At 40.4% G+C, this 15,305-nt stretch overlaps 1 protein-coding gene across 3 annotated transcripts in view; it reads left to right on the top strand.

The window, feature by feature from the left end:
* NUP107 (nucleoporin 107) overlaps positions 1-15,305 on the top strand; it is a 43,900-nt gene that overhangs the window by 22,220 nt on the left and 6,375 nt on the right. For all 3 annotated transcript variants that reach the window (XM_037886981.2, XM_037886992.2, XM_037886987.1), the window contains 9 exons: positions 2,626-2,716; positions 4,655-4,731; positions 5,312-5,371; positions 8,371-8,516; positions 8,625-8,673; positions 9,901-9,970; positions 10,472-10,590; positions 14,393-14,431; positions 15,103-15,253. In XM_037886981.2, the coding sequence (XP_037742909.1) occupies positions 2,626-2,716; positions 4,655-4,731; positions 5,312-5,371; positions 8,371-8,516; positions 8,625-8,673; positions 9,901-9,970; positions 10,472-10,590; positions 14,393-14,431; positions 15,103-15,253 (802 nt within the window). The remainder of the gene's footprint in view (positions 1-2,625; positions 2,717-4,654; positions 4,732-5,311; positions 5,372-8,370; positions 8,517-8,624; positions 8,674-9,900; positions 9,971-10,471; positions 10,591-14,392; positions 14,432-15,102; positions 15,254-15,305) is intronic.

Genomic DNA, 15,305 nt, shown 5'->3' with positions numbered 1-15,305 from the left:
ATTGTGCCAGTGGTTTTCATGATCAATAATTAAATTAAATATTTGTATTAGGCAGCATATGAAGGTTTCCATGGTGGGCTAGGGGCTGCCAGGATGCTAGGCACTGTACCCATGCATAATGAGGGGGGAAGAAGTTGCTGCTCCAAAGATCTTACAATCTTAGGAACGTAGGAATATAGTCACTTGTTATAGATGAAAGTATTATCCCACTATCCCTAGCTATCAGTTTTTTCAGTTTTCTTCCCTCTTCATCAACATTCCCAAAAGTGATCAGTTACTGCAGACTCTGTAGCTTGAAAAGATTAAAGAAAACATGACCATTTAACACAGTCTGCCTCACTATTCTGACAATTCTGTCAGTCATGGAATTGATACATCTGTTAGATAAGTAATTGGGTGTGAGATGAGTAACCTTCAACAGCGTGTGCTTACTTACAGTCCACACAAGCCTATTTTTTTTCCTCCCTATCGCTTTTACTTCTGCTGTATATTCATATAGCTAGAGTAGGTCCCAAAATTGGCTTTGGGGGAAGCAGACTTCTGGAGTAAGACTATTCATGGCATTGTGTAGCCTAATTTATGTTGTCAGCACAAAGGATTGAATTTTCCAAAGTACCTGAGAGTTGGGTACCCTCAATCACCTTGGAAAATTTCACCCCAAAAGATGGATTTTAGGCCTTTGCACCAAGGGGCATATTTTCGTAAGCTATAAAAGACTTCATCTAAAGCAACTAGAGCTGTCAAGCGATTAAAAAGATAATAAAATACCATTTATTTAAATATTTTTGGATATTTTCTACATTTTCAAATATATTGATTTCAATTACAGCACTGAATACAAAGTGTACAGTGCTCACTTTATATTTTTGATTACAAGTATTTGCACTGTAAAAAACAAATAGTATTTTTCATAGTGAAATCTCTTTATCATGAAAGTTGAATTTACAAATGTAGAATTATGTACAAAAAACAGCATTAAAAATAAAAAATGTAAAATTTTAGCACCTTCAAGTCCACTCAGTCCTACTTCTTGTTCAATCAATCCCTCAGACAAACAAGTTTGTTTACATTTGCAGGAGATAATGCTGCCCGCTTCTTGTTTACAATGTCACAAGAAAGTGAGAACAGGCATTCTCATGGCACTGTTGTAGCTGGCGTCGCAAAATATTTACATGCCAAATGCACTAAAGATTCATATGTCCCTTCATGCTTCAACCACCATTCCAGGGGACGTGCATCCATGCTGATGACTGGTTCTGCTCGATAACAGTCCAAAGCAATCCAGTCCGACGCATGTTCATTTTCATTATCTGAGTCAGATGCCGCCAGCAGATGGTCGGTTTTCTTTTTGGCGTTCGGGTTCTGTAGTTTCCGTGTCGGAGTGTTGCTCTTCTAGGACTTTTGAAAGCATGCTCCACACCTCATCCCTCTCAGATTTTGGAAGGCACTTCAGATTCTTAAACCTTGGGTTGAATGCTGTAGCTCTCTTTAGAAATCTCACATTGGTACCTTCTTTGTGTTTTGTCAAATCTGCAGTGAAAGTGTTCTTAAAATGAACAACATATATGCTGGGTCATCATCCAAGACTGCTATAACATGAAATATATAGCAGAATGCAGGTAAAACAGAGCAGGGGACATACAATTTTCCTGCAAGGAGCTTAGTCACAAATTTAATTAACATATTTTTTTAACGAGCATCATCAGCATGGAAATATGTCCTCTGGAATGGTGGCCGAAGCATGATGGGGCATACGAATGTTTTGTATGTCTGGCACATAACTAACTTGCAATGCCGGTGACTTTGTAAATAAGAAGTGGGCAGCATTATCTCCTGTAAATTAAACAAACTTGTTTATCTTAGCAATTGGCTGAACAAGAAGTAGGACTGAATGGACTTGTAGGCTCTGAAGTTTTACATTGTTTTGTTTTTGAGTGCAGTTATGTAGCAAAACAAATCTACGTTTGTAAGTTGCCTTTTCACGACAGAGATTGCACTACGGTACTTCTATGAGGCGAATTGAAAAAATACTATGTTTTGTTTATCATTTTTAAGGTGCAAATATTTGTAATAAAAATATTATACACTTTGATTTCAGTTACAACACAGAATAGAGTATATATGAAAATGTAGAAAAACATCCAAAATATTTAATAAATTTCAATTGGTATTTTATTGTTTAACGGTGCGATTAAAACTGAGATGAATCGCGATTAATTTTTTTGAGTTAATCGCATGAGTTAACTGCGATTAATCGACAGCCCTAAAAACAAGTAGTTAGAAGTGAAGAATATACGACAATGGGTTAAGCCAGCAAAGCTCTTGATGAAAAAAATAGGTGGTTGTACTATGGTACTTCTCTTACGCTGTTGAAAATACCTACTGAAAAGTCCTATATACATTCCCTGGAAAATAAAACCAATGAAAAAATAAAACCTGGAATTTTTATTTTAAGATCCTTTTAGTTTGAGTTTAGACTTGCCAGAACATAAGCACATTAGTTTGTGCAAAGGAACACTTTTGTTGATTAGCCATGTTCTAACATCTATGCATCACTAGAGGAGAATACATGTGCTTTTGCTGCCTTGAAAACTGTTGCTCAGAATGTCCTTTGTTGTTTTACAGGCACAACGCTTGTGCAAACGATGTGGTCAGGCCTGGAGAGCTGCAACTCTTGAAGGGTGGAAACTATATCATGATCCGAATGTAAATGGAGGTACCTAGATCAAAATTTATCTGAAGCAGACCAGAAAGAAGGCATAGGATTTTCTTGTTGTCTGGATCTGTCTAAAGGAAGCACAGCTCTTTGCTGTCATTTTAAGGCCCTTTTGTGTTTTGAAAACACTTTCACAGGTGTATGGTGAGGAGGAACCTTCTTTGTCTTTATACCTGACACCTTATGAATACTTTAACATTGAAATTTCTTTAATAATGATTAAAGTTGAAAGTGTTTCAACCAAATCCTGCTAACGCACCAAAAATTACTTTATTGAGACACTCTCACACTCTCGCTCACCTACATTTCTTTAAAGCTTCAAACCTTAATGACTGGGAAACAAATATTTAAGGTTTCCAGACAGCCCCTCACCACTGCCTTTTAATCTTTCACACACTTCTGTGCTATCTAACTTATCCCAGCTATCCAAGCATTGTGCTCTCCTGAGCTCACCAAAGCAGGACTCCATTCCTGCAGCTGTTAACAAGTCAATAAAAGGTTTTGATAGTCAGAATTTCCCCTTTGTTGTACACCATCCTCATTATACCAAAGAGGGGAATGGAGGAAAGGAGATGTCTTTGAGCCACATGGAAAGCTTTAAGTTCCCTGCCTCCTCTTCTGTATGCTCAGTACCTTGCAGAATCGAGCCCTGTCTGGACCCAGTCCAGTTTAAAAAAAAAAAAAAAGCATATGCTGTAGGTGCTTTGCTGAATCAGAGCTAGAGTGCCCAATATCTCACAGGATCAAGTCCTCTGTATCTGGATTGCCTATACCTCCTTATTTCTCCTCCGTGTCCCACCAGTGTACTGCCCCTATATCTATCTATCTATTTCTTACCCCAGAGTCTCCCTCTCCTATATCGCCTTTCCAAGATGAGTGAGCACAGATCCATATGCCAGTTGGCGCCTTGCCATATTTCCTTTTAGTTGGGTATCCCTCTGTTCATGTCCCTACCTCTGGCTCAGCCCAACAGTGGGAGTGTAAAGGTCTGTTTATTGTTAATTAAGTTTTTGTTTAAGGACAAAACTGCAGCTAAACTTTTGAAGTACTGTAATTTTAAAACATGCTTACACACTTTGCAGAAAAACAACCTGGACTAAGAAGTAGTATGCAGAATTTCATGAGGATCTGAATTTTGGGGGAAGTTCCAAAGGGGTTGAAAATTGGGTTTATAAGGTGGAGAGGTCTTCAGCCTCAGTTAGTGATTACAACCACATATTTATGAGTGCAACTGGATCATGAGGTTACTTGTGATGGTACGGCTCAACAGCCCCGGGGCTCACTTGTGGTTGATGTCGTATGTTCCTAAAAGCTTACGCTTCTGGGTTTCAGCTGGCCACCTGCAGAGGTCAGGAAGGGATTTCACCCCAAATGTATTCTGGGAGGGTTTTTTAATTTCCTTCTGGATCATCAGGGATGGCCACAGCTGGAGATGGGGCATATGGGCCAGGCTCTGAGATGGCACCAAGCATTCTCTCAGTCAGGTGCTTGGCTAGGTGGCCCTGGCTCACATGCTCAGGGTCTAACTGATTTATCATAAATGGGATTGGGAAGGAATCCACCCCTCCCCTCCCCCCCAATCAGATTGGCAGCAATCTTGGGCAGGAGGATTTCACCTTCCTCTGCTGCATGGAGTGAGAGTCACTTGCCAGGATTATCTGGGTATATCTCACTTAATAATTTCCTTGCCACTGCAGGCACCTTGGACATTGGTGCACCTCAGTCCCTCCTATTCGGCCTGTGGCACATAGTAGTCTAGTCCCCTGTCGGCTCGTCCAATTTCAGTTGTGTTTTAGTGTATGGCAACTGAGTGGTGTTTATGGCCTGTGATGTATACTGGAAGTCAGACTAACGATCTGGTAGTCCCTTCTGGTTTTGAACTCTGATTCTGTGAAACTGCAAATACCCACTGCTTTTTAAATTATCCTTTACGTATAGGAACAGAGCTGGAACCAGTAGAAGGGAATCCATATAGATGCATTTGGAAAATCAGTTGTTGGCGAATGGCAGAAGATGTAAGATAAATATTAAGTTGCTTGATATTGTTAATGGGTAAACTTTTTTCCCTGTAATCGACGCTGACACTTACTCCCACACAGTTGAATCTACCCTTTGTGCTTACATCTCAGGGGGATTTGTTTTTCAGTGTTTCTAAGAGGATTCCTCAAGTGTGTAGTATATTTGTGTATCCTAATTAATCTGTGAAACTGGCATCACGACTGAGGCAAATGGCTTAGGAAATGTCTAAAAAGGATTAGTCTTTTTTTTTTTTTAGGCATAAGAGTGAAACTGTAGATATTAGCTAAGATATAATCACAGGGACTGCTGATCTTCATTCTTCTTGGCATAAGATGATGCACCGGGGTCAGAAAAAATCTCACCTTTCTCCCAACTCAATATAGTATTGTCTAATAAGGTATTTTGGGGGTTGGAGGTATATTTAGCCCTTCATTGAAACGGGCGGTCATTAATTGTTCTTGAAAGCTGCTGAATTGATCCTGTTATAATGGATTGGTGTCTGGTAAAATTTCAAGTGATTATGAGGTTAAACAAGAACTCTAATAGAGATTTTTTTTTTTTAAATATATGTTTTAGGAGCAGTTTAATAGATATGAGAGAGCAATCTACGCAGCACTCAGTGGGAACCTCAAACAGGTTTGTGATGCTTCATGCAAGATAAGTACTACTTCTGTGGTAAAAATGCATTTCTTTCTCATAGCTGAGAGCAGAATTTTAGATAGCTAGCACAGTCACTTGTGTAATGTTTGTAAAATCTTGTAAACAAGAAGATAGTAAACATGATAGACACCTTTACGTCATTATCATATCTGAATTAAGCTAGCACAATCAGACTTTATAGGCTGTTTTGTTTTTTTTGCTTGCTATCAATAGAACCAATTCAGATTTTCCTGTTTTGGTCAGTCCAGATTTCTAGTATTTTTTGATAGCTACATTAAACTAGCTTTCATATGACAGAAGTATGAGATGGAAAAGGACCTAATGTGTTATTTAGACCACCTCCCTGCTGATGCAAGAGTATTTCCCATTTATCTTCAGTGTTTTGTGTGGTCTAGTTTTAAGTCTTAACCAATAAACCCCTCACCGCCTGATGAGATTATTCTACAATCTAATCTTGCTGTCAGGCTTTTCCTGTATTCAGCCAAATTGTGTCTTTTTCAGTTGTTTCCCATTACTCCTTTTAACACCTTAAATTATCCTCCTTTTTTTACCTTGGTTTTAGACCTTTCACATATTTTTGGTGTGTCTTTCTCACTCCCATCTTTTTCATTTCCTCAAAATGTAATCCTTCCAATTCCTTAAGGAAGGCACTAAGTATGTTGGCTGAGTCACCTGGACCTGGGAAAAGACAGTTTTTTGTTCTAAATTTAACTGTAGCAACTCAAAGACCTGAGCATCATTGTTGACACATCAGCGAAAATCTCTGCTCAATGTGTAGCTGTAATAAAAACAAACAAGATGTTAGGATCCTCAAGGAAACGAATGGACAGTAGTACCGATAATATTTCTATTTATTCACATAATGGAATTATATGACCGTATCTGGGATATCATGTTCAGTTCTGGTCACTGTCTCAAAAAGATATAGTAGAACACTTTTTCTGATCTTGCATGTGGGATTAGACTGGGCACATTCACCATCTGGGAGGGGAATGAGTACTTGTTCTGAGGATTTTTGCATGTGGTATAACAGTTGAGATTGCAAGGGCATTTTGGAAGGGTGATTGAACTCCAGCAACTGGAAAGGAAGAGCTGGGTCTGTGCACTTCTCAGTGGGGTTGTGGGCAGGCTCAGCAGCTGGGAAAGGGTGGATATCTTGTCGAGGGCTTGCTAGTAATATTGGTGCACCCATGACGACTGTTGTTCACATTTTTCTCATCAGCAATTTAAATAAAAATCTCTGACTTAAATAGCAGCATGTCCATGATTGCTGCATGTCTTACGCACTCTTCCCTTTGATTCCTACAGTCCATCCTTTCCTTGGAGCCCAGAGGAAGCAAATGGGAGACTGCCTTGGAGGTGGCTGAGCCCCTTTCCATGTAGGCATGAGATCCATGCAGGGAGTGCCCCCTGCGGCAGCCATGAGCACAGTCAAGCCCCAAGTCCAGGCCCCATTAACTAGTCTTCATTGTCCACTTCTGAATAATCTTTAGGTTGTTCTTTGCATCTGTTCCTACCTTTTGCTCTGAAACTTCGTAAGCTTTTGGTGGTTGAATATCAGGGATTCATTCTCTACTCAAGGGAGAGGAGTTAAGGGCTAATGTTGGCACAAGAACAAATGGATATAAAGTGGCCATCAGAAAGTTTAGCCTTGAAATTAGATGAAGGTTTCTAACCATCAAAGGAGTTAAGTTCTGAAACAGCCTTCCACGGGGAATAGTGCAGGCAAAAAACCCGAAGTTTTAAGACTGAGCTTGCTAAGTTTATGAAGTTGATGCTATTGCAGGCAATCTCATAGGGCCTACCTGTGACTACTATTAGCACATATCTCCAGTGGCTGGAGATAGACCACTGGATGGAGGCAGAGGGGAGCCCTCTGAGTTACTACAGAGGAATTTTTTCCCAGGTGTCCAGCTCAGGGGGTCTTGACCCACATACTCAGGGTCTAGCTGATCGCCATATTTGGGGTCAGGAAGAAATTTCCCCCAGCTCAGATTGGCAGAGACCCTCAGGAGGGGTTTCACCTTCCTCTGCAGCATGGGGTATGAATCACTTGCTGGTCTAAACTAGAGTAAGTGGTGGATTCTCTATAACTTGAAGTCTTTAAATTAATATATGAGGACTTCAGTAACTCTATTAGAGATTATGGCCCTGTTGCAGGAGTGTGTTGGTGAGGTTCTGTGGCCTGCAATGTGCAGGAGGTCAGACTAGATGATCATGATGGTCCCTTCTGGCCTTAAAGTCTGAGTCTAAATAGAGGACATTCAGAAAGTGGAAAAGAAGAATGAATAGAGGCATGGATTGGCAATTGTTTATGTTAGAGAGGAGATGAAGAAAAGGGGATGTGATAAAAGTATTCAAAATAATGATGGCATAGAGGAGGTAGACTGGGCCCTGGTCTTCACTCTTTGTATAATAGAACAGGGGGATGTTCAATAAAATTGAAAAGCATCAAATTTAAAACTGATAAAAGGCGAAACTTTTTAACACAATGTAGTAGTTGCTTGTGGAACTCATTGCCACAACATGTTGCTGATGCCAAGAGCTTAGCATGATTCAGGAAAGGATTAGGCATAAAGGCTGGAATTTTCAAATGAGCCTAAAGAATTTAGTGTACAATCCCATTGACTCTGATTTGGGTACCTTGCTCCTTTAGGTCCTTTTGGAAATCTGTGTAATATAGGTAGGAAGAACTTCCAGAGATACAATACTAGGATTAAAAATCTAAAAGAAGCGAAGTGTTTTGGAAGATACAGAAACCCTCATGATTCTGGGCATAATAAAACCAGCATCTAACTAATGGGGTTGGGTTACAGCAGGATTTCTTGTGCCTTTCTTTGAAGCATCAGAGGCCATTATTTGAGAAAGGATACTGGACTATATGGACCTTAGATGGGATCCCATATGGCCATTACATCTTCTGACATTTCTCTAGATCTGTTAATGCAGACTTTTTATTTTATTTTAACATGAAGCTTCTTCCAGTTTGTGATACCTGGGAAGATACAGTCTGGGCATATTTCCGGGTCATGGTGGATTCGCTGGTGGAGCAGGAAATCCGTACATCAGTAATGACCACAGAGGAACTGGAAGAGCTCCCTAGAGAGTATTTAGAAACAAAGTAAGTCTTTAGTACTATTGTGCCCTTTAACTTCAATAAAGGTCATATGTGATCTGTAGTCATTTGAGTTAACTGTTGCTGTACCTTCATTTTTCTCTTCTTTTGAAGCTGGACTTTAGAAAAGGTTTTTGAAGAACTCCAGGCTACAGACAAAAAGGTAAATACTTAATACAGAACTTCCAGTCAACATTTTTGTGTGTTTATATTGTCCCAGGGAACTGCTTTTTAATCCAGTATTTAACAGAACGATCTCAAATATGCACTGGACTGAAGAAATCAATGGCAGGCTCTTTTTTAAAAAAAGAAAGTAATTTGGTTTTAATCTCCTTCTGAAAGGGTCTATTATAGATTTCCAAGCATTTTCTTGCCTCCACAGTAGATATTTTTTTGAATGCAAATGAATTAAGTTGCAAAATTATTTCCTCCCCATCCCACCCCCCAGCCAGCCCCTTTGACAATGAAAGGAATAAAGGCAACTTAAAAACCTGACCAGTTCAAAAAATGGGGTACACTTGACCCCAACTTCCTCTGGCAAACTGGCTGACTATACTGAAGAAATAGTGAAGCTGACTATCACGTGCTCTCAAATGTACAAAGTAGGAAACATGAAAAAAGAGAATTTTTCCCAAATCTTGTTTATTGTACCAATATTAGATACAATTTTCATGTGTGATTTGGTTCAGTGTCCCTTTAAGAGGTTTCAGCTTTTGCATACTATTCATAGTATGAATCTGAACAATGTAAGTTTTTATTCACTTAAGTAGGTCACACATTCAGGGTATTAATTACCTTTTTTGCACAAGATTGGACTGAAGACCTATTTATTTATCCCCTGTTAAATATTCAGTTGATAGCATGCATAGAAATATGATTTAACAAGCATACGCATATATACACCCCTACCTAGTTATCCCCATAATGTCACATTCGTGTTTAAGACCTTTACAGTTGCTTCTCTAGTATGTTCCATGCATTAATTCCTCAAGGCACACAGGCTTTTCTTTGTGTGTATATATGTCTGGGCTTCATTTTCTTGTCTGTCACTCTAGTAGTTTTGTGGAATCCATTTTCTCTTACCTTTAGAATTGTATACATCTCCATCATGCTCTTTTATTCTCATTAAGAACACATAGATTTTTTTTTTTTTTCTAACAGCATTAGTTTCTTAAACATCCTTTTCTTCCCCTTCCCCAATTCTTCCATTCTTTTCTTATGTGGCACCCATAGTATCTGACTGTACTCCAGGTGTATACTCTCCTGCACTTTGCATAGTACCCTATTCTCAGCATAGTTCTTTGATTCAGGTTAGCCTTCACCCTATTCAATTATGTGTAATATTGTATGGTGTATATGGTTTTCACAGGAAATGTGAACTGTTTTTCAGAGAGTTTTAGAGGAAAACCAAGAACACTATCATGTGATTCAAAAGTTCATTATTTTGGGAGATGTGGATGGTAAGCTTTGTTTTGTGACTTTTTTCCAAAGGTCAATTCCTTTTATTATTTATAGTTACTTTTATGGGAACTTACAAGTGAAAATGTTTCCTAACTTCTAACCATGTGAACTCAGTTTGAAAGTCAAGCTGATTTCTAATCTGGATTACATGATGCGAACAATAAAGATTCTACAATCAGAACTTTTAGCTCTGCCTCCTCGACTAGTATTGACCTCAGCCAGTCCAAGTAGTAAAATATAATTTAGTCAGAAAAGTATGTAAATTCATATGAATACATCTGGGAAGAAGACTGGTGGAATAAAAATGTCATTGTTCAGACTAGAACAGCATGTTGAGAGCTATGCTTTAATAAGACTGATACAGTCCTGTTGGAACATTCTAGCTCTCATGCTTTTTTTAATTTGCTATATTTTACAAATACATTGTTTTGAAATATTTCTCCGCTGTTGTCTTCTCCCCCACTGTAAAGCTAATGTAGACATGTACTTTGTGGCTACAGGTTTGATGGATGAATTTAACAAATGGCTTTCCAAAGACAGAAGTGTGCTCCCAGGGCACCTCCTTCGGTTCATGACACATCTTATTCTGTTTTTCCGCACTCTGGGACTGCAGACAAAGGTACATTCCATTTGTTTTATTTAATTATATCCTGCCTCTTGCCATGGAACCGAGGCTCACTGAATTTAAAAATCTATCTATCTATCTGTCACTCACGTGTACACACACGCACACGTGTACACAAATTATGGCAAATTGCTAACAAACTGCCCTGAACAGACCAGTTATTAATCCTAGAATCCCAAAGTAACAATCAAAACCAGACAAAAAGTAAAGCAGTACAAAAAGACAGCCAAATACTAAATAAAATTAAATCTTACAGTGCTTGCCAAATTTTTGTCCAAGGAGAACAAATGCCGATCATAGGAGCCGTTTACTGATCAAGACCCTACTGCCAAACTCCCTATTTTAGGCATTGGCATTAAGAGCATCTCAGCTACTATGAGTATGAAGCAAGAAGAGGTCTCTCAGATAACTGGGTATAAGACCATTCAGGGTTTTAAAGACAGTGAGTAACAGCTGGAATTGCACCTGGTGCTATGGGTTCATAAGCGCCTCTACTTAAATAGTAAGCTGCTTCATTCTGCACCAGCTGAAGCTTTCAGGTATTCTTCAAGCGTAGTCCTAAGTATAGCACATTTGTCACCTAGTCTCTAGTTGACAGATATGGACTGACTAAGAAAGGAGTAGTTGTAGCCTCATAGAATCATAGAAATAAGGGCTGGGAGGGATTCAAAAGTCATCAAGTCCAGCCCCCTGTTTTGAAGAAGGGCCAAGTAAACCTAGACCATTCCTGACGGGTGTTGGGCCATCCTGTTCTTAAAATCCTCCAGTGATGGGGATTCCACAATGTCCCTTGGAAGCCTGTTCCACAATTGAACTACCCTTCTAGTTAGGAAGTTTTTCCTAAAATGTAACCTAAATCTCCCTTGCTGCAGATTTAACGGGCTGATTAAGCCCATGACTTCTTGTCCTAACTTCAGTGAACACGGACATCAGTCGTTCTCTGATAGTCATATGCAGTCACAGATAATAAAAGGCACTGTGAACTGCTGCCTGCAAATGTAGAAACCCCAGACTACAAACTATTTTGGCAAAAGACAGTCATGTATCCTTATTAACTGACGTTGATGCCATTTCATCCCATTCTTCTAGATGTTTTCTCATAACTATAATCATCCCTTTTAATCTTGTCAGGATTTCAGTCAAAGCCAGTTTGCATTCAGCTAAGTCTTTCTCAGCCAGACACTGGGAAAGTAGTAAAAACAGATCTAAAGCTGCACTGAACTAGGTATCAACCTACTATAGTTACTGCAGGGGCAACTTCACAGTAGTACGTTAGGAGGAAAAATGAGTAGTTGAATACTACACTCTGAGGGGAAAGAGTGAACTTGATTAAGGGTCTCTCCAACAACCCTCACTGAATCCCACAAAGAAGATGCAGTTTTGCAAACTCTTGTGATTTTTTTTTTTTTAAAGCTGCAGCTCCTGGAGGCATGTTTTTGGCACGAGATTCTCATTTCATGGTTTAGAGAAAAGTTTGCAAATGTGACTTGAGTGTGTATCCCAAAAGGTCAAAATCCATAAAAACTCAAATTTTTAAAAATTTTTTTAAAAAAATCTTAAGACTTGGGGGGGCATGACTCATAACTAGGCCCTACCAAATTCATGGTCCATTTTGGTCAATTTCACAGTTGTGGGATTTTAAAAATTGTAAATTTCATGATTCTAGCCATTTAAATCTGAAATGTCAGGGTGTTGTGCTGTAGGGGTCCTGACCCAAAAAGGAGTTGAGGGGGTCGCAAGGTTATTGTATGGTAAGGTTGTGGTACCACTACCCTTACTTCTGCGCTGCTGTTGGTGGCGGCGCTGCCTTCAGAGCTGGGCAGCTGGAGAGCGGCAGCTGCTGGTCGGGAGCCCAGCTCTGAAGGCAGAGCCACCGCCAGCAGCAGAGCAGAAGTAAGGATGGCCTGGTATGGTATTGCCACCCTTACTTCTGTGCCGCTTTCAGAGCGGGGCACCTGGCCAACAGCTGCCACTCTCCAGCTGCCCAGCTCTGAAGGCAGTGCAGAAGTAAGGGTGGCAATACCATGACACCCCCCCCCCCCCCAGTAACCTTGCAAACCCCCCCCCTTTGCAACTTTCTTATGGGTCAGGACCCCCAATTTGAGAAATGCTGGTCTCCCCTGTGATATCTCTCTAGTATAGGTTAAAGCACACGCAAGACCTGATTTCATGGTCTGTGACTTGTTTTTCATGGCTGTGAATTTGGTAGGGCCCTTCTGAACTTTTTTGGGTTGGGAATACTGGAGATGTCAAAACCTCAATCAGCAGTATCCAAAGCTACTGATATTGAATAAAATCCACATGTACAGCTTTAGCTTTAGTCTTTAAGGTGCCACCGGACTCCTCGTTGTTAGTCTGTATCCACAAAAACACAGCTACCGCTCCGAGCTTTAGCCTAGTCAGTCAGCAGGATGAGATCAGCCATCATCAATAGCAGTACAGTCAATCCAAGGTCAGAAACCAGACTGGTATCAAGTATCCCGGGGTAGCTGTGTTAGTCTGTATCCACAAAAACAACAAGGAGTCCCGTGGCACCTTAAAGACGAACAGATTTATTTGAGCATAAGCTTTCATGGATAAAAACCCCACTTCTTCAGATGCATGGAGTGAAAGTTACAGATGCAGACATAAATATACTGACACATGAAGAGAAGGGAGTTACCTCACAAGTGGAGAACCAGTGTTGACAGGGCAAATTCAATCAGGGTGGATGTAGCCCACTCCCAATAATAGATGAGGCAGTGTCAATTCCAGGAGAGGCAAAGCTGCTTTTGTAATGAGCCAGCCACTCCCAGTCCCTATTCAAGCCCAAATTAATGGTGTTAAATTTGCAAATGAATTTTAGTTCTGCTGTTTCTCTTTGAAGTCTGTTTCTGAAGTTTTTTTATTTTTTTTGTTCAAGTATAGCTACTTTCAAATCTGTTATAGAATGTCCAGGAAGATTGAAGTGTTCTGCCACTGGCTTTTGTGTGTTACCATTCCTGATGTCCGATTTGTGTCCATTTATTCTTTTATGTAGGGACTGTCTGGTTTGGCCAGTGTACATGGCAGAGGGGCATGCTGGCACAGGATGGCACATATAACATTAGTAGACATGCAGGTGAATGAGCCTCTGATGGTGTGGCTGATGTGGTTGGGTCCTATGATGGTGTCACTCAAGTAGATATGGGGACAGAGAAGGCAACGAGGTTTGCTACAGGGATTGGTTCCTGGGTTAGTGTTTCTGTGGTGTGATGTGTAGTTGCTGGTGAGTATTTGCTTCAGGTTTGGGAGCTGTCTGTAAGTGAGGACTGGCCTGTCTCCCAAGGTCTGTGAGAGGTGAGGGATCATTTTCCAGGATAGGTTGTAGATTGTTGATGATGTGCTGGAGAGGTTTTAGCTGGGGGCTGCATGTGATGGCCAGTGGTGTTCTGTTTTCCTTGTGGGGCCCGTCCTGTAGGAGGTAAATGGACATAAATCAGACATCAGGAATGGTAACACACACAAGCCAGTGGGAGAACACTTCAATCTTCCTGGACTGTGTGTGTCTAATGGCTGAGCACTAAAATCCCTAGAGCATTTTCAAAACCTCATTGGGACCAGAGGACCAGCAGCCTCCAAGAGCAGACCATAGACATGGGTCCACCACCAGAGCTTGCTTGGAGTGAGTAAATTAGTGAAGCAGTGATATTCAGCTAGCTCTGTGTCTGCATCTAACTGTGGCAGTCTTATGAGTGCAATGGGAAAAATGGCAAAAAGAGATGCATAGTTGCTTTTGCTGTTTTACTTAAAATTAAAATCTCTTTTTCCCATTAAGGAGGAAGTCTCTGTTGAAATCTTAAAGACCTACATTCAGGTAAGCTTTCAGAAGAATAGGGGCTTTTTCTGCCCTGCTCAGCTATGGTTAGGGGTGAGGGAATAAAAGGAAACTTTAAAGTTACTGTAGCATATTTTAATGCAACAAATGGAAATGCTTAAGGAAGAGCTAAGAAAAGTATTTGATGCATCCTACTAGATGCACAGGAACTCACTTGCACATACCAGAGCTTGTGTTAGCAATGCCTAGGGGCATGTCTATGCTTACCAGCGATTGATGCTGCGGCGATCGAGCCACCTGCTAAATTGACCGCAGATCATTCTCCTGTCGACTCCGGTATTCCACCGGAACGAGAAGCGTAAGGTAAGTGAACAGGAGAGTGTCTCCTGTCGACCCAATGCAGTGCAGACACCGCAGTAAGTCAACCTAAGCTACGTCGACTCCAGCTACCTTATTCACATAGCTGGAGTTGCGTAACTTAGGTTGACTTACCCCCATAGTGTAGACAAGGCCTAAGTGAGAACCAGTTTGACAGACCCCTGCTTGTAAATGAAGATCCAATGGAATCTTTTTGTCAAATCTTGTTTTTTAGAAATTTGGTGTTCAGCATTCTGATACTCATCATGATGGGGGTGGGGGGTATATAGAATGTGTTCTGTACAGAAGCATATTCATTACCATTATATTTAATACTTATTTTTATTGTGCAGCGGTTGATAAGTGAGAAGCACACAGATCTAATAGCATTTTATGTCAGCCACTTACCTCAGGAGCTAGCTGTTGCTCAATATGCTGTATTTTTGGAAGATGTCACTGAAACTGAGCAACGGCACCACTGCCTTGAACTAGCAAAGGAAGCAGGTAAGAAATGCTGATGTTAGCCTTATAAGCTTTTTCTGCCTGACGATGTTAC

Source organism: Chelonia mydas, chromosome 1, assembly GCF_015237465.2.
Source record: "Chelonia mydas isolate rCheMyd1 chromosome 1, rCheMyd1.pri.v2, whole genome shotgun sequence".
Classification (NCBI taxonomy): domain Eukaryota; kingdom Metazoa; phylum Chordata; order Testudines; family Cheloniidae; genus Chelonia; species Chelonia mydas.
The sequence above is the reverse complement of the archived record's forward strand: the minus strand, read 5'-3'. Positions and strand labels throughout refer to the sequence as shown.